Source organism: Lissotriton helveticus, chromosome 7 (genome assembly GCF_964261635.1).
Source record: "Lissotriton helveticus chromosome 7, aLisHel1.1, whole genome shotgun sequence".
NCBI lineage: Eukaryota > Metazoa > Chordata > Amphibia > Caudata > Salamandridae > Lissotriton > Lissotriton helveticus.
Window position 1 is genome coordinate 1,022,161,673 of NC_136068.1, and position 26,373 is coordinate 1,022,188,045.

Below are 26,373 nucleotides of genomic sequence, written 5' to 3' on the forward strand. Positions count from 1 at the left end.
GATTGTATTGATGGACAAATGAGTGTGCAAGCAGATGAGAGAAAGGATGAGTTAAGTAAGTGCTTGAGCTGAGCTCTGCACTTCAGTCATAGTCTGCGCAAAGTTGAGTTCAGCCTCAGTGAGGCTGGTTTAGTCTCCATGCGGGGCCTCTCACACATCTTACCGCCCTTCCATTTCTGGTGCTGGGTGTAATTTCTGATATTTATATGTTTTCCTTGCCTTCATTGCTTGATTTTGCTCCTCGTGAGAAAGTCTCACTCATAGTCATTGAATGACACTCATAATTACAACAGAAATTATGAAAATGTCACACGTTAGCAATCTGAAACCTTGGCAGCTATGGGAATGTGAGATCTGAGACGTTTTAAGCTGTGATCTTTTTCTTCACTTTTTTTTTTAATATGCAAACGCAGGTGTGTTTCACTTGCATACACAACAGATGCAGTGAGTACAAGGTTCTCGGAACCTAAAATAAACTTATTTTGACTTGTGCTGGTTGTCTATTTACTTATGCAGTATTGCGGGACTTCCTCTGATGTGTATGCAAAACATACCTTTATTCCGGAATTTTTGTCCTGAATTCTGACCTTCTGTCCTGAATTTTTGTCCTGAATTTTGACCCTTTGTCCTGAATTTTTGCACTCACTGTCCTGAATTTGCACCCATGCCAGTTGGTCACCCTAGTTTTGGGTGGTTGACTACCCATGAAATGCTAAGCCACTGATGTGAGTGCTTGTGTGCTTAGTTCAACGCACTAACATGTCGCTTGTTCTGAAATCCCTAGCATAGACGTCTGAAAGGTGGCGCCTAAGGTTGGGCTGGTGTAGTTCTTTACAGAGCTATGCTTTTCCAACTGTGTTGCAGGTCAGCTGGAGCAAGGAGGTACTTCATTAGTCGCCTATTAATTAAATGAATTATTGGGAAGCTATTTTGGTACATATTTGTGTGCAAAGGGAAGTGTAAGCTCACACCACTGTGCCGTCTCAAAGGAAAAGCAGGAGCCTTTTGCAGTATGTGGGGAATCAGGTCCGGTTCTGGACGGTGGGCCAGGCCCTCCCAGGGTAGCTCGGTGGCCCACCCAAGGCCTGATCACAACCAGAAACCATCTTCTGTTCTTTTTCTTAATGTAAAAATCGCAAGGGCCTGCAGACTCGCAAACAAAGCCTCATGTGTATCTTTCATCTATAACCATAAGCCAATGCCTTGGGCTACTTTAAGTGCCTAGGGACAGGGGTAAGGCCACTGGGGTGGCTATTAATGTGCAGGTGTAATTATGTGGCTGGCTTGACTAAATTATGTGGCAATGTAAGGCAAATTACTCAGTATAACGCAGCACATTTTGTAATAGCACAAGTAAAATAATTTGTATGTACTATTTTAATACCGAAATACAGCAATAGGTTACTGAAAGGTGACCAGTCAACCTTAATGAAGGGCCTTTCAAGTTGCTGCATGTTTAGTAAGTTTCAATTTGTTTGAGCTAGAAGCAATATTTTGTTTTGTTAAAGTCTGCCAAGTATGCAAAAGATGATAATTATGTGGCAAATACATAATTATGCGGAATACGCGGCAGCTGCAGAATCATATCATTCCAGTGGCCTGCCTTAACGCAGATAAGTCTGTGTTGTATCCCATACAAGCGACCATAGTTAATGAGGCATACCTACTTAACATAAAAGTTCAGACGACTCCAGTGAAGTACCTAGGAGTGTATTTGAGCTAAGAATACTCTGAAATATATGATTCTAATGTGGGCAATTTACTGGTCTCCCTTGAACGATATGTACACAAGTGGTTGAAGTTCCCGATGTCCGTAATGGGGCGCATTGCAATCTGCAAAATGGTCATGTTACTTAGAGTATTGTATGTATTGCAACACATGCCAATGCACATTCCAAAATCCGTTTTTCACAGTTTGGATGAATTGCTCAGATTGCTTTAATGGGGGACCGGGAGGGCACGAATAAGTTTAGAGGTACTGAAGCTTCAATCAATCAGGGGGTTTATAAAGCGGGCTAATCACCCGTGTGGGTCTCAAGGTGCTGGGGGGCAGCTCCGGATCAGTCGAAGACCCAGGTCTTGAGGTCCTTCCTGAAAGTGTGCAGGGTCGGGGAGCGTCTGATGTTCACCGGGAGCTCGTGCCAGATCTTGGCTGCGATGTAGGAGAAGGCTCTTCCGCCTGCTCTGTTTCTGCGGATGCGGGGGACCTCTGCCAGGGCAAGGTCGGCAGAGCGGATGTTCCTACTGGGTACGTGGAAGGAGATTCTCTCGTTGAGGTATTTGGGTCCGATGTTGTTAAGGGATTTGCAGGTGTGGATGAGGAGCTTGAAGGTGACCCTCTTCTCGACGGGGATCCAGTGGAGGTCTCGTAGGTGTTGGGTCATGTGCTCGTGACGTGGTGTTCCGAGGACGAGTCTTGCTGCGGCGTTCTGGATGGTTTGGAGTTTGTGTAGAAGAGTTCTGTTGATTCCGGCGTATAGGAGGTTGCCATAGTCCAGTCGGCTGATTACGAGCGCGTGGGTGATGGTCCTTCTGTAATCGGGGGTGGGGGGATCCATGTGAAGGTCTTGCAGAGTATGCACAGGCAGTTGAAACTGGTGGAAACAATGGCGTTGATCTGGCGGTTCATGGAGAGGGAGAAGTCGAGGATGATGCTTAGGTTTTGGGCATGGTCTGTAGGGGTGGGTGGCTTCCCGAGGGCGGAGGGCCACCAGGTGTTGTCCCAGGTGGAGGTGCAGGGGAAGAGGATGAGAACCTCGATTTTCTCTAAGTTGAGCTTCAAGCAGCTGTCTTTCATCCAAGCTGCGACGTCCTTCCTTCCTTCGTGGAAGCAGAGTCTGGGGTCTTCTGGATTCTTCGTGAGATAGAGGATGAGCTGAGTGTCGTCGGCGTAGGATACTATGCTGAGTCCATGCTGTCTGACGATGGCGGCGAGGGGGGCCATGCAGATGTTGAAAAGCGTTGGGCTGAGCGATGATCCGTGGGGTTCTCCGCAGTTGATATCAGTGGGTCCGGAGAGGAAGGGAGGGTGTCTGATCCTCTGGGTTCTGCTGGAGAGGAAGGATTGGATCCAGGCGAGGGTGGCTCCTTGTATCCCCGTGTCATGAAGTCTGGCTGCAAGCGTGCGATGTGAGATGGTGTCGAAGGCTGCTGAGAGGTTTAGAAGGATGAGGGCCGAGGTGTGTCCCTGGTCGAGTAGTATGCAGATGTCGTCAGTGGCGGCGAGGAGGGCGGTCTTGATGCTGTGGTTGCTGCGGAATCCAGATTGTGAGGCGTCAAGGATGGAGTTCTCTTCGATGAAGGTGGCCAGCTGGGTGTTTACGAGTCTCTCGGTGACTTTGACCCTAAAGGGGAGGAGAGAGATGGGCCGGTAGTTTTTCAGGTCCATTGGTTCGGCTGTTGGCTTCTTGAGGAGGGATTTAACCGCCGCCCGCTTCCAGTCGTCTGGGAAGATGCAGGATCTGAGGGAGGCGTACATGGTCCGTCCTAGTTCGGGTGCGATGGCGGCAGCGTCCTGTGGAATATGTGTGGTGGGCAGGGGTCCATTGGGGCCCCAGAGTGGGTTTTCTTCATGGTCACAGTGATGTGTTCGATGGTGGCGGGATTCCAGGCTGTGGCGGTTGGCTTATCTGCGGTGGGGGAGAGGGTTGGTGGTGTCCGGCATCTGTTCACTGAAGTTGTCGTAGAGGGCCTTGATCTTTAGATGGAACTAGGAGCTGAGCTTGTCACAGAGTTCCTGGGAAGGTGTGATGTCCGTGGCTTCGCTGGGGGGGTTGGTGAACTGCTGTATGACGTTGAACAGTTCCTTGGTGTTGGCCGTGTTGGTCTGGACTTTGTCTCTTATGAAGGTCCGTTTGGCGTCTCTTATTCGCTGGTGGTATTCCTTCAGGGCGCTCCTGTGGTTGTTTCGTGCTTCCATGTGTTTCTGGTTCCACCAGGTTTTCTCTAGGCATCTGCAGGAGTGCCTGGCTTCTTGAAGTTCTGTGGTAAACCAGGTAGCATTCAGAGGGTGTTGTTTGGCAGGGCGGCTGAGGGGCGCGAGCTCGTCGGCGCAGCAGGAGATCCAGTGGTGAAATTCTTTGGCTGCGGAGTTGGTGTCAGTCGTGACACTGGGGGGGGTCTTGGAGGAGGGTGCTGTTGAGGAGTTCCTCTGTGACCTGGCTCTAGTTCCTTTGTGGCAGGCATGGGGGGCTTTGGTGCGGTGGTGGTGTTGAAGGTGAAATGGACGCAGTGGTGGTCCGTCCAGGGGGGCTGGGAGGTGTGGCTGAAGCGGATGTTTGTTCCTCCTGCGAAGATGGGGTCGAGGGTGTGTTCAGCTCTGTGAGTGGGCATGTTGACCAGCTGCTTCAGTCCGAGGTTGGTAAGGTTATCGAAGAGAGTGGTGGAGTCAGGGTCGTTGCAGTTGTCGAGGTGGAAGTTAAGGTCTCCGAGTAGAATGTAGTCCATGGAGGTGATGGCATGGGGTGCGGCGAGCTCGGCAATGGTAGTTGCGGACTGGGTGCGGGGTCCCGGCGGTCTGTAGGTGAGGGTGTCGCGTAGCGTGGTCCTGGGGCTGGTATGGAACTGGAAGTGGAAGTGTTCTGTGTTGAAATGGGGGTCACTTGTGCTGGAGGTGGAGAGTCGGAGGTAAGTGCTACTAATTGCTTTAGTGCCACCACTTCCTGACATGACGCACCCAAGATGAGGCGAAACACCAGACTTGACTCAGGCGGGCAACTAGAGCCAAATTTCGGGGGGGGGGGGCTGAAAAATATTTCGGGGTGGGCTAATTCTCCCAACCATAGAGTGGCTGTAAGAAGGGGTGAACACACAACAAAAGCCTAATTTACCGGTAAATGGTCTTTTAAAGACCTGTTAAGTACTCGGGTGCGGCTGCAATTAGATGCTCGCCAGCCCGCAAAGCTGTCTCCGCCCGAGCTGACACACAGAAGGGGGCTGAAGCCCCGTGAGCCCAATGGGTGTTTTGGGTAGGGTGACCAACCGTCCGTAAATTTCACGGACTGCCCGTAATTTGGGCCTCTTGTCCGTTGTCCGTGAAGACTTCTTTCACGGACGCCTTTTGTCCGTAATTTCAGCCGCCCCCTGCAAGCAGCCTGAGAGTCTTGTAACTCTCACTGCAGGGGCCAGCTCGTGCTCCTGCTGGGATTAGTGGCCTGCAGCAGCCCCTCCTCGACCTGGCACAGATTGCTATCAGGCCCATTATCATTCTGTATGTTGCCCTAATTATCACATACAGAATGATAATGGGCCTCTCTGCCCAGTGGGAGCATTTTGGATCCGATGTTTTTTTTCCAGTGGGGGTGAGGGGGAATCGAAATGTCTTGATAAAATAAATGTAAAAAAAAACCTTACACCATCTCTGAGGTTTTAACTGTTACATGCCTGCTAGAAACAATGTACGTGTTTTAATAGGGGCTTCTGAGAGGTTTGCATGAGTCCTTAAAAATGGTAGACGTCTATAGCGTGAGGGACATCTCTGTATGGAGTGGGCTGCAGTATAACACGCAATGTGTCTTTGGCATGATAAGAATGTCAAGTGTTGGTAAAGCCAGAACGTGGAAGGGGCCAAGGTCTCTACAAAAAAATAACACTGTGCGTCAAAGGACCCGTGCAAAGCCGCTCTCACAGGGGACTCTGCAAAGTGGGAGAGGTAACGCAGGTGTCCTTGGAGGTCTTGTCACAAATGACTTGTGCTGTTTTTATGACATCATGCGCTTTTAGGGCTACAATGATAGAAGCATGAAGTAGGTGACTGAGCACTGTACCTGTTTCAAGGTCCTCTCTGGCAAATAAGTTGAACCAAAGAGAAACTAACTGCTTTATTCAGTGTATTATAAAGTGACCCTTAAAGTGTCACACAGAACTTATTGAAATGTCACACTTAAGCAAGCTGCAGAAATGGAAATGTTACTCATAACGAAACTGAAAACTTGGCAGATATGTGAGTAAAAACACTTCAAAACAAGCTAAAATATAGGTGTTCGCTTTTTGTTTTGTGTTTTTTTCATTGATTGGCGAGTTTCTGCATGTAGGTCTCTTTGGGGCGACATGTGCATGGTTGCAAGAATGTATTAATGGGTGAGGATAGATAGATGAACAAGTTTATTGGTGGGTGAATGAATGAATGCAAGAGGAGATGAGGTACGTCGGTGAGCACACAGATGAATGACATGGTGGCTGAGTCAATGGATGAGTGAGTGCATGTATGAATGGGTGCTACTTGAATAGATTAGTGAATGAATAGTAGAATACATGGATCAAGGAATAACTGTGCATGCAGTAATTACTAAGAGCATGAACAGATTGATGGATGAATAGTTTAACCCCTTGGCCGCGGCGGTAATTCTGCTGCAGCGCTGGGAGTGAGGGGGGTCACGTGGCGCCACCATGCTTGTGATGGAACCACTCCGTCACGAGCCACGGGCGCGCTGTGCTTATGATGGAGTGGTTCCGTCACAAGCACGCAAGGGGTTAAGAGATTGTATTGATGGACAAATGAGTGTGCAAGCAGATGAGAGAAAGGATGAGTTAAGTAAGTGCTTGAGCTGAGCTCTGCACTTCAGTCATAGTCTGCGCAAAGTTGAGTTCAGCGTCAGTGAGGCTGGTTTAGTCTCCATGCGGGGCCTCTCACACATCTTACCGCCCTTCCATTTCTGGTGCTGGGTGTAATTTCTGATATTTATATGTTTTCCTTGCCTTCATTGCTTGATTTTGCTCCTCGTGAGAAAGTCTCACTCATAGTCATTGAATGACACTCATAATTACAACAGAAATTATGAAAATGTCACACGTAAGCAATCTGAAACCTTGGCAGCTATGGGAATGTGAGATCTGAGACGTTTTAAGCTGTGATCTTTTTCTTCACTTTTTTTTTTAATATGCAAACGCAGGTGTGTTTCACTTGCATACACAACAGATGCAGTGAGTACAAGGTTCTCGGAACCTAAAATAAACTTATTTTGACTTGTGCTGGTTGTCTATTTACTTATGCAGTATTGCGGGACTTCCTCTGATGTGTATGCAAAACATACCTTTATTCCGGAATTTTTGTCCTGAATTCTGACCTTCTGTCCTGAATTTTTGTCCTGAATTTTGACCCTTTGTCCTGAATTTTTGCACTCACTGTCCTGAATTTGCACCCATGCCAGTTGGTCACCCTAACAGACACACAAACTCTTACTTTACAAGGGCAAGCCATCGGCTACGTTCAAGTGTGATTTTATTATTTCTAACTCAAAGCCCACTTGGTACTGAGTAAATATTTGTGTTAAAATATTTGTAAAAGCGCACACTCGAAAACACTTGAAATACGTTTCTGGAAACCATCTACAAGAATGACACGCGGAGGTGCGATTGTTTTGGCGGGCCTCACCTCTGCCTCCTCCGGGGTCATGACGGCCTTTGCCCGGGGCACTGACTGAAGCTCGATGTCCGAGTGATCCCGGCTGTGGAAGAGCTTCTCTGTGCCCACCAGACTCGGCATCAGCATCATGGAGACTAGGACTCCGGCTGTGAGCATCTGCGCCATGACGTCCATGCGCACGCAGAATCCACGTGCTTGGCGTACGCTCGACCTTGCGAGGCTACTTGTCCTGCTGTTATAAGGTATAGGTTTACTACTTCAGGGTAGTGGTGTCTCTCGGCACTTTTATGAAGGTGAGAGGACGTGTCAGGGCTCCTCCACCAGTTCAACCCTAAAGAGAAGAATGAGAGTGTCAAATCACCCGGAGAGTCACAGACCTAAGAGCATGTCAGAGCAGCAGAGAACACAGGAAGTATGGGGTACAGGATCATCTTTACTCTGATCAGCACAAGAGTACCATAAACAAGTACCTGGCATAAAAACAGGCAAACATGCACACATAGCCAATGTCAGGAGGACCAGAATAGACATTTGTGTGGCCTTCAATTCTGCACAGCACCATTACCCAGCTGTACAGGCCAGCTGTTTCCACCTCATGAGTCTCTTGTTGGTATTGTAAGGGTCCATCTCACATAGTCGTGGGGCCTTCTCTGCCCTACAGTAGAAACTAAAGCTGTTAAGCTGCCCACGCCAACCAAATACATTTTGCAGTAGGTAAACAGGACAAATAGTTCAAATGTAAAAACACGAGAGAAACCCCTCTACACCAAGAGCCAGGGTACCTTCAACGGTTTAAAAATTATTACTACTCTTGGAGAACTAGGATTCAGTTTTTCAACTCACTTGCACATAAGCACTCAAAACATACCATTCTACCAGTCTTGAAAGGGAGTAGTAATAATGAAAAAAAATATTTAAAATAACTTGAATTTATGCGATATTGTCCGTGAGAATGATGCCAAACAAAACTAAATATTTTTAGAGAAATTGCTTTTGAAAGAGGTTCTTACGGTGATTGAAGTAACAAAGTGACCGCTGTGCCTTTCTCAAGGCCGGGTCACCCCCTTGCTCCCCACGCCTGCTGATCGCCAGCCTCCTTGCCAGCCTCCTTGCCTCCTTGACGCCGACGCCGACACCGTCGCCCCCCGAGCGGCCCAGCCACTGCTGGGCCGGCCGCTCGCCACTTTTCCCGCCGCTGGCCCCCTGCGGCCCCGCCCACCACCGGCCCATTGGCCCAGACGCTAGCCCAGCCCAGCTGACCCGCCCTCCCGTCCCCCTTCTTATGACGCCCCCAGAGCGACCGCGCGCAGCAGGAGCACCGATTGAGCGCCGAAGGTGCGCCAAAGGTAAGCCCGTCTGCGCCCGTCCGCGCCTGGACCACGCCCAGCGCCAGGACCCCTGGCCCCCACCGACGGAAGCCGACCCGACGGACCTACGACGCCACCGAACTCTACGCACTCAACGCCGGAAGAACCCCGGGGTGCTACCGAGCCACCCCGAGACGCACCCACGGACCCTTCTGCTGCAACTCCTGCAAGTTCACCTGCATCCAGACCTCCGCTACACCAGCACCGACCAAGACCAAGCCGAACACCAGCAGCACCCACCTGAAGTGCATCCTGCTCAACACCCGTTCCGTCCACAGACACGCCGTCGAGCTCTGGAACCTGCTCGACACCACTTCACCGGACGTCGCCTTCCTCACGGAAACCTGGATGAACGCCTCTTCAGCGCCCGACATCGCCATCGCCATCCCAGACGGCTACAAGATCATCCGAAGGGACCGCATCAACAACACAGGAGGAGGCGTCGCCATCATCCACAGGAACACCATCCGCATCTCGACCAACACCGACGACACCCTCGCACCCGCCGAGCACCTTCACTTCCAGGTCCACATCAACCCCAAGACCACCCTCAGAGGCACCCTCATCTACAGACCCCCGGGACCACGCACACAATTCAGCGAAGACATCGCCGACTTCATCAGCCCGCACGCCCTCTGCTCTGCTGACTACATCCTCCTCGGGGACCTCAACTTCCACCTGGAGAACAACAACGACCGCAACACCACCACCCTGCTGGACAACCTCGCTAACCTGGGACTCAAGCAGCTGGTCACCACCCCCACCCACTACGCCGGACACACACTCGACCCCGTCTTCTCATCCAGCAAGGACATCGCCTTCAGCCACGCCACCGGACTCCACTGGACGGATCACAGCTGCGTCCACTTCAGCTTCAGAAGGACCACGATCCACCACCACCAGCAACAGGTTGCACGCAGAAGCTGGAACAAGATCACAGCCAACCAACTCGCGACCTCCCTGGGCATGAACCCTCCTACCAGCACACCGGACCCAAGCCAGGCGGCCACCAACCTCACCAAGTGGATCAGCGACTGCGCAGACGACCTCGCCCCCCTGAGGACCCCGCCTAGCAGACCCGGCAGCAAGAAAGCCCCATGGTTCACCGACGAACTCAAGAACTCCAAGAAGAACTGCCGAGCCCTCAAGAGAACCTGGCGCAGAGACCCAACTCCGGACAACATGGCTGCCCTCAAGCTCGCCACCCGAAAGCACCACCAACTCATCCGCGCCACCAAGAAAACCGCATTCAAGGAACGACTGGACAACAACGCACACAACAGCAAGGAACTCTTCAACATCGTCAAAGAGCTCTCCAACCCCAACGCCGGAAACAACGACATCACCCCTTCGCAAGACCTCTGCAACTCCCTCGCCTCCTACTTCCACAACAAGATCGCGGACATACACAACAGCTTCAGCACTCAACCGACGCACGCCACAACCGAACCCCCGCCCCACCACCACCCTCCGCGCCTGGACCCCGATCAACACCGAAGACACCATCCGCACGATGAACTCCATCCACTCCGGATCTCCGACCGACCCCTGCCCTCACCACGTCTTCAACAAGGCCGACGCTGTCATCGCACCCCACCTGCGGGACATCATCAACACCTCCTTCGACACCGCTACCTTCCCGGAGAGCTGGAAGCACGCCAAACTCAGCGCCCTACTCAAGAAGCCTTCAGCCGACCCCACCGACCTCAAGAACTACCGCCCCATCTCGCTGCTCCCGTTTCCTGCAAAAGTCATCGAGAAGACCGTCAACAAGCAGCTGGCCGCCTTCCTCGAGACGAACGGATCCCTCGACCCCTCGCAGTCTGGCTTCCGGGCAAACCACAGCACCGAGACCGCCCTGATCGCAGCCACCGATGACATCCGTGCCCTGCTCGACAACGGAGAAACAGCGGCCCTCATCCTCCTAGACCTCTCCGCGGCCTTCGACACTATCTGCCACCGTACCCTAGTACAGCGCCTCAGCAACGTCGGAGTCCAGGAGAAGGCACTGGAGTGGATCATCTCCTTCCTCGCCGGGAGAACACAGAGAGTCCGCCTCCCTCCGTTCAGATCGGAAGCCACCGAAGTCATCTGCGGCGTCCCTCAAGGCTCCTCGCTCAGTCCAACCCTCTTCAACGTCTACATGGGCCCCCTCGCTGACATCGCACGCCCGCACAACCTCAACATCATCTCCTACGCCGACGACACCCAGCTGATCCTCTCCCTCACCAATGACCCCGCCACCGCCAGAGACAACCTACACGAAGGGATGATAGAGGTAGCCGAATGGATGAAGAACAGCCGCCTGAAACTGAACTCGGACAAGACGGAAGTCCTCATCCTGGGATCCTCACCCTCCGCCTGGGACGACTCCTGGTGGCCCCCCGCCCTGGGCAACGCACCCCAACCTACAGACCACGCACGCAACCTGGGCTTCATCCTGGACTCCTCCCTCTCCATGACCAGACAAGTCAACGCCGTCTCCTCGTCGTGCTTCAACATCCTGCGCATGCTACGTAAGATCTTCCGGTGGATCCCCACCGAGACCAGGAAGACTGTCACCCAGGCCCTCGTCACCAGCGCGTCTGGACTACGGCAACTCCCTTTACGCCGGAACCACCGCCAAACTCCAGAAGAGACTCCAGCGGATCCAGAACGCCTCAGCACGTCTCATCCTGGACATCCCCCGGCGCAGCCACATCTCCGGACACCTGAGAGACCTGCACTGGCTCCCGGTCAACAAGAGAATCACCTTCCGACTCCTCACCCACGCACACAAAGCCCTACACAACCAAGGCCCGGGATACCTCAACAGCCGCCTCAACTTCTACGCTCCCAAACGCCAGCTTCGATCGAGCTCAGGGGCAACGCCCGGGGCGGCGGCCTTGGGGACCAGGACGACTGGGCTGGCCCAGGGGCTGTCAGAAGGTTCGATCACTCCCAGTGCCAGCATCTTGGACACCTCGGTCTGGATGCAGGCGCGCACCCGATCTGGTACGCGGTACGCCCTGTGGCGAATAGGGGGGCTGTCCCCGGTGTCCACATCGTGAAGGCACCAGGGGGTGACCCCAGGGGTGAGAGAGAACAAGGATGCGAATCGTGTCAGGAGAGCTTGACAGTCTTGGCGTTGCTCCGGGGACAAGGCCTCGGAGAGTCTGACCCCTTCCACAGAGCCATCCTGCTCGAGGGTCCTCAGCAGGTCCGGAAGGGGCTCGGAGTCTTCTTCCGTCCCATTATCGATAGCCATCAGGAGGCTGAGTTCTGAGCATACAAAATGGGGCTTGAGTCTGTTGGCATGGAGGACCCGTAGGGGTTCCGGGAAGTTTCCATGTCGATTAAGTAGGTGACGGGCCCCTTGCGTTCGATCACCTTGAAGGGTCCGGACCATTTGTCCTGTAGGGCACAGGGTTCAACTGGGGACATCACCTAGACCTGCTGTCCCGGCTCGAACTCGAGGGAGGAGGCGTGCTGATCATACCATTTCTTCATGTCTTCCTGACTGGCTTCAAGGTTGACTTTGGCGATCTTCCTGAATCGCCGGGTCTGGTTGCGAAGGGCCAAGAGATATTTGTATACATCCGGGGGAGTTTTCTGGGGGGGCCTCTCCCAACCTTCTTTGACTAGGCTGAGGGGACCCCGGACGGGGTGCCCGTACAGGAGTTCAAATGGGCTGAAGCCTAGGGATTTTTGAGGGACCTCTCGGGCGGCGAACAGGAGGCACGGGAGTAGCACGTCCCACTGGCGACGGAGGGGCTCTTCTAGGCCCATGATCATTCCTTTGAGAGTGCGGTTAAACCGCTCGACCAATCCATTTCCTTGCGGGTGATAGGGGGTCGTGAATTTGTAGGTGACCCCGCACTGTTGCCAGAGAGACTTCATGTATTTCGAGATGAAGTTCGTGCCCCTGTCGCTGACGACCTTCCGGGGAAAGCCCACCCGGGAGAAGATCCCCATCAGGGCTCGGCCTACCACAGGCGCCGTCACGGTTCAAAGAGGGATGGCCTCGGGATAGCGGGTGGAGTGGTCCACCAGGACCAGGATGAACCGGTGTCCTTGGGCTGTTCGGGGGTCCAGGGGCCCCACAATGTCTATCCCCACCCGTTCGAACGGGGTGGTGACGACGGGAAAAGGCTGCAAGGGTGCTTTGGTTTTTCGGCCACTTTTCCCGCTGGCCTGGCAGGTGGGGCAGGCCTTGCAGTGGTTGGTGACATCCTTTCGCATTCGGGGCCAGTAAAAGTGGGTCACCAGGCGGTCATACGTTTTGTCCTGTCCCAGGTGTCCGGCAAGGGGTACATCGTGGGCTAAGTTCAAGAGGAAATCTCTGAAGCGGAGGGGCACCACCAGCACCCGACTGGCCCCCAGTTCCGCAATCCTTTGCTCACTGTAGAGCAGGTCATTGTCCCAGTAGATCCAGTGGGCCCCCGAGGTGTCCCCTGCGCTCTGGGCCAGGGCTTGCTGCCGGAGTCCCTCGAGGGAGGGACAGGTTCTTTGTTCTTGTCGGAATTGTTCCTGGGTGGGACCCCCCTCTTGACGCCACTGGGCCAGGTCGGGGAGGTCCTGGAGCCGACCGGGTCCTTCTTCGGTTTGGGCCGGGGAGCTCGCTTCTGGGGTGGCCTCCTCTGGGACAATCGCGGGAGGAGGCTCCGGCCACTCGGGTTCCTCTGGACGGGGGACGGCACGGGCGGTCATGGACCGGGTCGTGGCACAGACCCATTCGGGGAGGCCCAGCATCCCCAGGTGCTCTCTCCGTTCGACTGCTGCCCAGGGAGAACTTTCGAGATCGTTCCCCAGGAGGCAATCCACGGGGGCATCATCGCGGACAGTCACCTTCAGCATCCCTGATACTCCTCCCCATTCGAAGGGGACGTAGGCCATTTGACATAGACTTTCTGAGTTGTCGGCCGACCGGACAGGGCAAAGAATGTTCGGCAAGATCTGGTCCGGGGCCACCAGATGACAGCGGACCGCGGTCACACTGGCCCCGGTGTCGCGGAGGGCTTCAGCCCGGCGGCCATTAATGTTGACCCACTGGCTGTACTTCTGCGTGTTGGCGGGAAGGGAGGCCCGAGGGATCAGGTCTCGTTCCCCTAGGCAAACCAGGGACATGGCGGCCGGTTCCCACTCAGGCTGGTCGGTTTCGTACTCTTCCTGGTCTTCTGGGGTTTGCTCTTCCCCCAGGGCTGCAGCAGCGACCTGGCGGGGTATAGTGTTCGGGTTCTTTGGGCAGTTGGGATCATTGGCGTAGTGGCCGGGTCGCTGGCATCGGTGGCAAGTAATGTTGGCTCGGAAGCCTGGTCGCATCGGGGGGTTTCCCCTGCCGGCCGGGGGCGGGGGGTTGCTTGCGGGAGTCACCGGGCCGGTGTCCCTCCCCCGACCCTGGCCTCCTCCTCCACGGGGGCGATGGGGCCCTTGGGCAGTTCTGTTCGGTTCGCTGGGTCCGTTTCGGCCAACTCGGGTGCTTTCCCATCGGTCCGCTTCGGCGGCGAGTTGCCGAGGTTCTGTTAGTTTACTGTCCAGGAGGTGCTGCCTGAGTTCGATGAAGCAGTTGTTAGAAAGGTGCTCCCACACAATAAGGTCAAAGAGCTGCTCGTAGGTGGTCACGTTGCTGCCCTTGATCCACCCCTCGAAGGCCCGGCTAAAGAAGTTCACGTACTCCACCCAAGTTGTACCCGGGATCCGTTTGCAGTCGCGGAACCGCTGGCGGTACATCTCGGGTGTGAGTCCGTATCGAGTGAGGAGGGCGGCTTTTATGTGGTCGTAGGATGTCATCAGATGGTCCGGGAGTTGCAGCAGGGCGTCTCGCCCTTCGTTGACAAACCTCCCCCATAACCCGGCTCCCCAGTCGCTCCGGGGAATCCGGTGGGAGGTCATGGCTACCTCGTACGCTTTGAACCATTGCTGGATATCATCGTTCTTGTAGTACTCTCTGACGACATCTTTGGGTATGTGGACCTTGGGGTCTGTAGGGCCAGGAGTGTTCGTGCGCTCGGGGACCCCGAGCTCCTTGTTCTGCTTCCGAATCTCTAGTTCTTTGAGGTTGCGCTCATGTTCGTAGGCTAGCTTCTTCTCTTCTAGTTCTCTCTGCCTTTGTTTCTCTTCTCGCTCCTCTCGGAGCCGTAAGTGTTCCAACGTTATTTTTTGTTCCGCCAATTTGAGCTCTCCATCTAAGCGAAGTCGTGCCCGTTCTAATTCATGGAGCCTGCTTTTTTCCCGTTCGCGGACCTCTTCTGGGGAGAGACCCGATCTTCTTTCTTCCGTCGGTGTGGGGCTTGTTTCGGGTGTCTCGTGGCTTCGTGTTTGGGGTACGGTCGTACCCGTCTCCGCCCAAGATTCCAGGGCTCGTTTGAAGTCCTCTTTCGTGCTCAGTCCTGTGGTTGAAATGCCTAATTCTATGCAGAATTGTTTCAGTTCTCTGTGGTTGTATTCTTCTAGCTTTTCCATCTGGAATTTTTCCGTTGTTCCGCTCTCTTTTGTTGTCATGGTGGTTGTGTGTCGTGGGGCGAGTGACCCTCTGTACGATTATGCGTAGGTTCGGATCGCGCCGCTGGCCACCAATGTTAGACGGCGACCCGGAAGGTCGGCCGAATACTGGGGGAGAGGCCTCCGATGAGGGCCGTCTCCGGCGATCGTACAGACAAGTCACTTCCCTCCCCACAGATAGACACCACACAAGGATGAGATCAACAATCTTTATATAGGGTTCTTGCGGCAAGGTTATCAGCGGTACAGGAGATTCAGGACTCGAGGGTCCTCTCAATTCTAGTCTCTGTAGGGAAAGGGGGTAGCGGGACAGTCTTGGTACCGGATCGGTACAGGGGGTGGCAGGAGGGGAGCTCACAATCCTCGAGCTTAGGAGTCTACAAGGTCGGGCCGCGGCAGCGCCAGCCGGCTAGGAGGAAGGTCCACAACGAAGGGGCCGCGGCAGTGCCAGCAGGCTGAGGCGATGGTTCAAATGGCAGAGGGCCGCGGCAGCGCCAGCAGACCAAGATGATGGTTCACGTTGCAGAGGGCCGCGGCAGCGCCAGCAGGCCAAGAGGATGGTTCACGTTGCAGAGGGCCGCGGCAGCGCCAGCAGGCCAAGATGATGGTTTTCACGAGGCAGAGGGCCGCGGCAGCGCCAGCAGGCCAAGATGATGGTTTCACGAGGCGGAGGGCCGCGGCAGCGCCAGCAGGCCAAGATGATGGTTTCACGAGGCAGAGGGCCGCGGCAGCGCCAGCAGGCCAAGATGATGGTTTCACGAGGCAGAGGGCCGCGGCAGCGCCAGCAGGCTGAGACGAAGGGTTCACAGGGCAGGGCTGTGGCAGCGCCAGCAGTCCGTCAAGGATGAGTTCTTCTCGGTGTCTCTCGACTCCAGGATACAACTGCCTTCCTGGTCTGGGGCTGCCCCAGTTATAGGTCTAGTCCCCTTTGATGTCCGGACCCTCGCGCCTGGGGGTCGGGAGGTCCGGAATGAGGGAGTCCCGACACCCAGCAGGGGGGTGGAGCCAGCCCCCAGGAGGGCCGGGGGTGATCGACACCTGGCGGAGGAGAGCCGTTGACGCCTCCTTCTTTCATCGACCTGCCAAGTGGTCTCTTTACCTCCTGTGTGGAGGTTGGTGCCTCGATGTCGGGGCCTGGCCAGGCCCAGGGTTGGGGTCGAGTCGAGGCCACGTGGCCTCGTGCTGTAGTGTCCAAAGATGGCTGCCGGGCCGGGGCCATGGTGCTGACGGGGACCAGGGCCAGCCGGTACGGGAGGGTTCAGGAGCTGGAGTCCCGTTGTGGACGGGTTGTGGGTTACCTCGGGGGGTTGCCGGGGTGGTTCTTGCTGGGGATTCAGGGAGAGCCGGGGTCCGGGCCCTGTTGTGCGGGGGGGGGGAACGGCCCAGCTACGAGGCCTGTCCAACATGCGTCCCCCCCAGCTGAAGGCAGGGAGAGTCAGCCATCCTCTTGGGGACTCTCCTCGTCGAGGCGGAAAAAGCGTGACAGGCCGTCTGCGTTGGCGTGGTCCTGGCCTGGACGATGCTCCACAGTGAAGTCCATCCCCTGTAGGGAGATGGACCAGCGCAACAGTTTCGGGTTTTCCCCCCGCATCTGCAGCAGCCATTGCAGGGGTCGGTGGTCTGTCTGCACCCGAAAGGGGGTGCCGAAGAGGTAGGGCCGGAGCTTCTTGAGGGCCCATACTACGGCGAAGGCCTCCCTCTCGATGGTGCTCCAGCGCTGTTCCCGGGCCAGCAGGCGTCGGCTGATGAATGCCACTGGCTGATCGACTCCCTCGGTGTTGAGTTGGGAGAGGACGGCCCCCACGCCATGGTCGGAGGCGTCCGTCTGTACGATGAATTCCCGGCCGTAGTCGGGAGCTTGGAGCACGGGGGCAGTGCACATGGCGGCCTTCAGCTTCTTGAAGGCCGATTGGCAGTCCGGAGTCCAGTTGACTGTTTTGGGGTTCTTCTTGGATGTGAGCTCCGTGAGGGGCCCCACGATGCTGCCATAGTCCTTCACAAACCGCCGGTATTACCTGGTGAGTCCCAGGAAGGCCCGGACCTCGGTTTGGGTCGTAGGGGGTTGCCAGGCCTGGATGGCCGCGATCTTGGGCTGGAGGGGGGCCACCAGACCGCTTCCCACTTGGTGTCCTAGGTAGGTCACGGACCCTTGGCCAACCTGACATTTGCTGGCCTTGAGGGTGAGCCCGGCCTGCTGGAGGGCGTGTAGAACTTCCCGCAGGTGGCGGAGGTGGTCGGTCCAGTGGTGACTGTACACAGCGATGTCGTCCAGGTAGGCGGCGCTGAATTCTTCGAGGCCCGCCAGTACCTGGTTCACGAGTCGTTGAAATGTTGCCGGAGCATTTTTCATGCCGAATGGCATCACCTTGAAGTGGTAGTGACCGTCCGGGGTAGAGAAGGCGGATCGTTCTTGGGCCCTGGGGGTGAGGCCGATTTGCCAGTAGCCCGCTGTTAAATCGAAGATGCTCAGGTAGCGGGCGGCCCCCATACGGTCAATTAGCTCATCTGCCCGGGGGATGGGGTGAGCGTCGGTCCTGGTAACGGCATTCAGTCCCCGGTAGTCCACACAGAACCGGATCTCAGGGGCAACGCCCGGGGCGGCGGCCTTGGGGACCAGGACAACTGGGCTGGCCCAGGGGCTGTCAGAAGGTTCGATCACTCCCAGTGCCAGCATCTTGGACACCTCGGTCTGGATGCAGGCGCGCACCCGATCTGGTACGCGGTACGCCCTGTGGCGAATAGGGGGGCTGTCCCCGGTGTCCACATCGTGAAGGCACCAGGGGGTGACCCCAGGGGTGAGAGAGAACAAGGATGCGAATCGTGTCAGGAGAGCTTGACAGTCTTGGCGTTGCTCCGGGGACAAGGCCTCGGAGAGTCTGACCCCTTCCACGGAGCCATCCTGCTCGAGGGTCCTCAGCAGGTCCGGAAGGGGCTCGGAGTCTTCTTCCGTCCCATTATCGGTAGCCATCAGGAGGCTGAGTTCTGGGCGTACAAAATGGGGCTTGAGTCTGTTGGCGTGGAGGACCCGTAGGGGGTTCCGGGAAGTTTCCATGTCGATTAAGTAGGTGACGGGCCCCTTGCGTTCGATCACCTTGAAGGGTCCGGACCATTTGTCCTGTAGGGCACAGGGTTCAACCGGGGACATCACCCAGACCTGCTGTCCCGGCTCGAACTCGAGGGAGGAGGCGTGCTGATCATACCATTTCTTCATGTCTTCCTGACTGGCTTCAAGGTTGACTTTGGCGATCTCCCTGAATCGCCGGGTCTGGTTGCGAAGGGCCAAGAGATATTTGTATACATCCGGGGGAGTTTTCTGGGGGGGCCTCTCCCAACCTTCTTTGACTAGGCTGAGGGGACCCCGGACGGGGTGCCCGTACAGGAGTTCAAATGGGCTGAAGCCTAGGGATTTTTGAGGGACCTCTCGGTAGGCGAACAGGAGGCACGGGAGTAGCACGTCCCACTGGCGACGGAGGGGCTCTTCTAGGCCCATGATCATTCCTTTGAGAGTGCGGTTAAACCGCTCGACCAATCCATTTCCTTGCGGGTGATAGGGGGTCGTGAATTTGTAGGTGACCCCGCACTGTTGCCAGAGAGACTTCATGTATTTCGAGATGAAGTTCGTGCCCCTGTCGCTGACGACCTCCCGGGGAAAGCCCACCCGGGAGAAGATCCCCATCAGGGCTCGGCCTACCACAGGCGCCGTCACGGTTCGAAGAGGGATGGCCTCGGGATAGCGGGTGGCGTGGTCCACCAGGACCAGGATGAACCGGTGTCCTTGGGCTGTTCGGGGGTCCAGGGGCCCCACAATGTCTATCCCCACCCGTTCGAACGGGGTGGTGACGACGGGAAAAGGCTGCAAGGGTGCTTTGGTTTTTCGGCCACTTTTCCCGCTGGCCTGGCAGGTGGGGCAGGCCTTGCAGTGGTTGGTGACATCCTTTCGCATTCGGGGCCAGTAAAAGTGGGTCACCAGGCGGTCGTACGTTTTGTCCTGTCCCAGGTGTCCGGCAAGGGGTACATCGTGGGCTAAGTTCAAGAGGAAATCTCTGAAGCGGAGGGGCACCACCAGCACCCGACTGGCCCCCAGTTCCGCAATCCTTTGCTCACTGTAGAGCAGGTCATTGTCCCAGTAGATCCAGTGGGCCCCCGAGGTGTCCCCTGCGCTCTGGGCCAGGACTTGCTGCCGGAGTCCCTCGAGGGAGGGACAGGTTCTTTGTTCTTGTCGGAATTGTTCCTGGGTGAGACCCCCCTCTTGACGCCACTGGGCCAGGTCGGGGAGGTCCTGGAGCCGACCGGGTCCTTCTTCGGTTTGGGCCGGGGAGCTTGCTTCTGGGGTGGCCTCCTCTGGGACAATCACGGGAGGAGGCTCCGGCCACTCGGGTTCCTCTGGACGGGGGACGGCACGGGCGGTCATGGACCGGGTCGTGGCACAGACCCATTCGGTGAGGCCCAGCATCCCCAGGTGCTCTCTCCGTTCGACTGCTGCCCAGGGAGAACTTTCGAGATCGTTCCCCAGGAGGCAATCCACGGGGGCATCATCGCGGACAGTCACCTTCAGCATCCCTGATACTCCTCCCCATTCGAAGGGGACGTAGGCCATTTGACATAGACTTTCTGAGTTGTCGGCCGACCGGACAGGGCAAAGAATGTTCGGCAAGATCTGGTCCGGGGCCACCAGATGACAGCGGACCGCGGTCACACTGGACCCGGAGTCGCGGAGGGCTTCAGCCCGGCGGCCATTAATGTTGACCCACTGGCTGTACTTCTGCGTGTTGGCGGGAAGGGGGGCCCGAGGGATCAGGTCTCGTTCCCCTAGGCAAACCAGGGACATGGCGGCCGGTTCCCACTCAGGCTGGTCGGTTTCGTACTCTTCCTGGTCTTCTGGGGTTTGCTCTTCCCCCAGGGCTGCAGCAGCGACCTGGCGGGGTATAGTGTTCGGGTTCTTTGGGCAGTTGGGATCATTGGCGTAGTGGCCGGGTCGCTGGCATCGGTGGAAAGTAATGTTGGCTCGGAAGCCTGGTCGCATCGGGGGGTTTCCCCTGCCGGCCGGGGGCGGGGGGTTGCTTGCGGGAGTCACCGGGCCGGTGTCCCTCCCCCGACCCTGGCCTCCTCCTCCACGGGGGCGATGGGGCCCTTGGGCAGTTCTGTTCGGTTCGCTGGGTCCGTTTCGGCCAACTCGGGTGCTTTCCCATCGGTCCGCTTCGGCGGCGAGTTGCCGAGGTTCCGTTAGTTTACTGTCCAGGAGGTGCTGCCTGAGTTCGATGAAGCAGTTGTTAGAAAGGTGCTCCCACACAATAAGGTCAAAGAGCTGCTCGTAGGTGGTCACGTTGCTGCCCTTGATCCACCCCTCGAAGGCCCGGCTAAAGAAGTTCACGTACTCCACCCAAGTTGTACCCGGGATACGTTTGCAGTCGCGGAACCGCTGGCGGTACATCTCGGGTGTGAGTCCGTATCGAGTGAGGAGGGCGGCTTTCATGTGGTCGTAGGATGTCATCAGATGGTCCGGGAGTTGCAGCAGGGCGTCTCGCCCTTCGTTGACAAACCTCCCCCATAACCCGGCTCCCCAGTCGCTCCGGGGAATCCGGTGGGAGGTCATGGCTACCTCGTACGCTTTGAACCATTGCTGGATATCATCGTTCTTGTAGTACTCTCTGACGACATCTTTGGGTATGTGGACCTTGGGGTCTGTAGGGCCAGGAGTGTTCGTGCGCTCGGGGACCCCGAGCTCCTTGTTCTGCTTCCGAATCTCTAGTTCTTTGAGGTTGCGCTCATGTTCGTAGGCTAGCTTCTTCTCTTCTAGTTCTCCCTGCCTTTGTTTCTCTTCTCGCTCCTCTCGGAGCCGTAAGTGTTCCAACGTTATTTTTTGTTCCGCCAATTTGAGCTCTCCATCTAAGCGAAGTCGTGCCAGTTCTAATTCATGGAGCCTGCTTTTTTCCCGTTCCCGGACCTCTTCTGGGGAGAGACCCGATCTTCTTTCTTCCGTCGGTGTGGGGCTTGTTTCGGGTGTCTCGTGGCTTCGTGTTTGGGGTACGGTTGTACCCGTCTCCGCCTAAGATTCCAGGGCTCGTTTGAAGTCCTCTTTCGTGCTCAGTCCTGTGGTTGAAATGCCTAATTCTATGCTGAATTGTTTCAGTTCTCTGTGGTTGTATTCTTCTAGCTTTTCCATCTGGAATTTTTCCGTTGTTCCGCTCTCTTTTGTTGTCATGGTGGTTGTGTGTCGTGGGGCGAGTGACCCTCTGTACGATTATGCGTAGGTTCGGATCGCGCCGCTGGCCACCAATTTTAGACGGCGACCCGGAGGGTCGACCGAATACTGGGGGAGAGGCCTCCGATGAGGGCCGTCTCCGGCGATCGTACAGACAAGTCACTTCCCTCCCCACAGATAGACACCACACAAGGATGAGATCAACACTCTTTATATAGGGTTCTTGCGGCAAGGTTATCAGCGGTACAGGAGATTCAGGACTCGAGGGTCCTCTCAATTCTAGTCTCTGTAGGGAAAGGGGGTAGCGGGACAGTCTTGGTACCGGATCGGTACAGGGGGTGGCAGGAGGGGAGCTCACAATCCTCGAGCTTAGGAGTCTACAAGGTCGGGCCGCGGCAGCGCCAGCCGGCTAGGAGGAAGGTCCACAACTAAGGGGCCGCGGCAGTGCCAGCAGGCCGAGGCGATGGTTCAAATGGCAGAGGGCCGCGGCAGCGCCAGCAGACCAAGATGATGGTTCACGTTGCAGAGGGCCCTGGCAGCGCCAGCAGGCCAAGAGGATGGTTCACGTTGCAGAGGGCCGCGGCAGCTCCAGCAGGCCAAGATGATGGTTTTCACGAGGCAGAGGGCCGCGGCAGCGCCAGCAGGCCAAGATGATGGTTTCACGAGGCGGAGGGCCGCGGCAGCGCCAGCAGGCCAAGATGATGGTTTCACGAGGCAGAGGGCCGCGGCAGCGCCAGCAGGCCAAGATGATGGTTTCACGAGGCAGAGGGCCGCGGCAGCGCCAGCAGGCTGAGACGAAGGGTTCACAGGGCAGGGCTGTGGCAGCGCCAGCAGTCCGTCAAGGAGGAGTTCTTCTCGGTGTCTCTCGACTCCAGGATACAACTGCCTTCCTGGTCTGGGGCTGCCCCAGTTATAGGTCTAGTCCCCTTTGATGTCCGGACCCTCGCGCCTGGGGGTCGGGAGGTCCGGAATGAGGGAGTCCCGACACCCAGCAGGGGGGTGGAGCCAGCCCCCAGGGAGGCCGGGGGTGATCGACACGCCTGGCGGAGGAGAGCCGTTGACGCCTCCTTCTTTCATCGACCTGCCAAGTGGTCTCTTTACCTCCTGTGTGGAGGTTGGTGCCTCGATGTCGGGGCCTGGCCAGGCCCAGGGTTGGGGTCGAGTCGAGGCCACGTGGCCTCGTGCTGTAGTGTCCAAAGATGGCTGCCGGGCCGGGGCCATGGTGCTGACGGGGACCAGGGCCAGCCGGTACGGGAGGGTTCAGGAGCTGGAGTCCCGTTGTGGACGGGTTGTGGGTTACCTCGGGGGGTTGCCGGGGTGGTTCTTGCTGGGGATTCAGGGAGAGCCGGGGTCCGGGCCCTGTTGTGCGGGGGGGGGACGGCCCGGCTACGAGGCCTGTCCAACAAGTACTATGCCATCTTTTTCGGTCCTCGACTGCCTCCCTGCAGCATAAAATCCAGAAAATAGCTACAATTATCACAGACTTGAATTCAGTACCAGCTCCTCAGGGGGGAGCTGAGGGTGGGTTCAGGTACGGAGAGGTGGATCTGGAGGAGGAGGCAAACCAGATGTTTCACGCACAATATTTTTGATGATATGTATTAACAAAGATAATTCCCTCTTTTCTCGCCTGTCCCTGGTAGGACTCCGAAGATGATGTAGTTTTCTTCACTTTTACTCGCAAAGCCTTGTTTTTCTTTGCAGAACGTGGTGTCTCGAATGTTTCTATAGGATGGTGTTGTAGGGGAAAGTGCCTCTTGGTTTCTACATCTCCCAGGCCGTACTGTAGACAAATTCTATTTGTTGGGTTTGCGTATTTTCTGTGTCGGCTAGTCTATCATTTACTCCATTGTCCTCTAGTCTGTGGCTAGGGAGTAGTTGTCTTTTCTTTGGGTCTTTCCCCACAGGGAGTTATTCTGTGAGATTAACTTTTCCTGACAGTGTTCTGTGGCGTTGCAATCTGTTGTGTTGTCCCAGCTGTCACACTGGAAATTGGGTAGTGCCGCCTTTTAGTCTCATCTACATTCCTAGGAAGTTCCTCCTCCTGCCTTTGGCCTCAGTGTTAAGATTTTCTGTGGAGCTGCTCTGAGGATAGCTGCGGGGAATTTTAGGGGTGTGAGGGATTCCTGACGTGTTTGGCTACTTGGTAGAGGTCATTTGGGTCAACTTGCTTCCTGTGGCTCCAGCATTTGCAGACGTTCTGCTGGACGAACAGTGGAGGCCGCTCCTTCTCCCGCCTGGCGGCTAAGACCTGGAACTCCCTCCCCCTGCATCTCAGAGCCTCAACATCACTCCAGCAGTTCAGGTAGGGCCTCGCCCTGGATTTACAACCATTAGGAGAACAGGCAGCATGCTCTCCCAGCACCTCGAGGCCCTCACAGGCGATGCAGCCGCGCTCTACACATCCTGGTTGATTGATGGATAAATCAGCAACAGGGAAACTCCCGATTCTGATATGCTCCCACTTTTGAGTCAGCTTTTGTGGATACAGAGGAGTTTTCAGATCTGCATGTGGAGACCTTCTGTTATGGATGTGCCCCATTCTGTATATTGTTTGTTGCTGGTAGGCCGCACACTTCACTTCCATAAAGAATGCAGCACAGATTCTGTAAAGCAGTTTCAGCTTTAATCGTACTGGTGGGTGGCAGCATGCTAGAAGTTTCTTGAGGAGGGAGTAGTAATGCACGCAGGGCTTTTCTCTGAGTTGTTTATTGCCAGTGGACTGTTTCCAGGAACCACAGCCTCCCACCTTTCTCTCCAGTCTTCTCGTCCTTAGGCATCAGGGGTCAAGACAGGGCTGAAGCAAACGAGTTTCTTAGAAGACCACGAGTCATCCAAGACGAGTCATCCAAGACGGAGATAAAATAACAAAAACAAGGTGCCATTTCCGTCAGAGGAGCCCTGAGCGGCCTCTGCTGCAGGTCAGCGAGGAGGCGTGAGAGCTATGGCACAGGGGGTGGCGGGGAAGCCCTGGAAGTGGAGTAATGAAGCTTACTCGGCACAGTCCCTACCTAGTGAGCTGGTACCAAAGCATTCTGTGGCTTCATCTCACTCCAAAAACAGCACTTCAAAAGGATAATCCCCAAAATGGTGCAGCAGATATCATGTCTAGCTGGCAAACAAAAAATGGATTCATGTTCGCACACCTGGTCGGTTCTCTGAAGCTATTTCAAATTGAGACCACATCCGATCATAAACTTTCATATATTAACGCATGTCAAACAACAATGTGTTTGATATAGGCTCGGAGGCTTACCGACTTTGTAGGGGCGGCTCCTCAGTAATGTCAGAAGAGCGCCGCCCCCGCTAAAAGATGAAAAATAAAATGATAATAAAAGCATTTTATTACCAGTTTATTTTGGCCTGCAAGTCTTCAGCGGGACGGGGCCAGGCAATCGCGTGTGACAGGCATGGCAGGGGGCGAGGTGGTGGATACTTTTAAGTGGGCATTTCAGTTTGGCCGGCCGCCTTACGCCGGCCAAACAGACATGCACACTTAGGTTTCTCTAACCCAGCTGTGCTGCACACCCGGCTTGGAGAAACGCCATAGGCTCGCAGGCACTGTCGGAGCGACAAACCAGACTGCTCAGACTAATCCCAGTGCTTCTCTCATGCTGGGAATAGTATTGAGAGAACATTGAACAACTTAGTCCATCTTGATTAATGCACCTGCAAGGCATTTCTGGCAGCCCACTCTTTCAATGAACTCTGTGCCTGTTTGAGCACTCCCTATATGGACCGCGCTCAGGTTTGCTTCTTAAGTAGTCTGATGTACTGCAATAGGTATTATTCCGGTAACATAGGGGTCATTAGTATGCTGGGTGGATCGCCACTGCCCATATAGTGGCGGCGATCCGCCCGCCATTTTTCATCGCCCGCCTACCATTTCCTCCCGCCATATTACGATGGCGGAGGGGACCCCGGCAGACGGGAAGACCGTCCGCAGGTTTTCCGTCGATCGGATATGCGACCGGGCGAAAAGGGCTACAATATTGCAGACACCACCATCCATATTAGGATGCCCAGCGGTGCAGGGCTTTCCATGGCGGAGACTCCACCATGGAAAGTCAGGCGGAGTTTACTTTTGGGGGTCCGTTGCAGGACCCCAGGGGTTAGGGGGTAGGGGGTGCACTTGGGGGGTACCCATGTTACCCCCTCCAATTTGCATGCACAAGGTGGCAGGCACCGTGCTGTGCCTGCCAAGTTGTGCATGCAAATGCACAACGTGCATATTGTGCATTGTGGCGGGTGCTGCTGACAGCACTGCCCGCCACAATGCATTATATGCAGGATGCGACCCCAGGGTGGTGTACGCATCCTAATTTGCACGGCGGGACCGCTGAACTCCTGGCGGGCAGTCCCGTATACCGTTACAGTGTCCGCCCGCCATTGTAATGATCCCCTTAATGCTGTATTGCTTTACAGTCTTTGGTCGACTGTTACAACCCACTTTACGTCTCACTTATATCTCAAGCAAACTTCTTTGCATAACATGCAAAGGCCCTGATCCCTTCAGGTCTAGCTACCGCTATATAAAATTCTAAAATAAATAAATAAATGTCTCATGAAATGTTACCGCAATTCACATTGCAGCTTTCTAAAAGCACCCAACTCTGCATGCACAATGGGGGTACAGAACTATCCCTCTTGTTCTGTTTTAGAGAGGCTTGTGCTTGTGTTAGCAGTCTGCAGTCTAGACAGTGATCCTTCCACTGTTCTGTTTTAGCGAGGCTCATGTTTTTGATCTGCAAACTAGTAGTCTAGACAGTGATCTATCAACTGCATGCACAATGGAGGTTTCACATTGTTCTAGCAAAGCTAATGTAATATGCCTGTGATCTGTGAGGCATCAGTCAAGACAGCACTTTACACACACAGTGCACTTTTGGGGACTTTAACAACGCTCCCGCACCACTAACACACATGTTTTTAATTGAATTGAGATACGATGTACATTTAAA

The 26,373-nt window shown here is 55.4% G+C and overlaps 1 protein-coding gene across 1 annotated transcript in view; it reads right to left on the minus strand.

Annotated features, from left to right (window-relative positions):
- LOC144769576 (matrix metalloproteinase-21-like) overlaps positions 1 to 26,373 on the minus strand; it is a 189,351-nt gene that overhangs the window by 114,369 nt on the left and 48,609 nt on the right. Inside the window, exon 2 of the mRNA XM_078653736.1 lies at positions 7,373 to 7,694. Within this exon, the coding sequence (XP_078509862.1) occupies positions 7,373 to 7,537 (165 nt within the window). The 5' untranslated portion in view covers positions 7,538 to 7,694. The remainder of the gene's footprint in view (positions 1 to 7,372; positions 7,695 to 26,373) is intronic.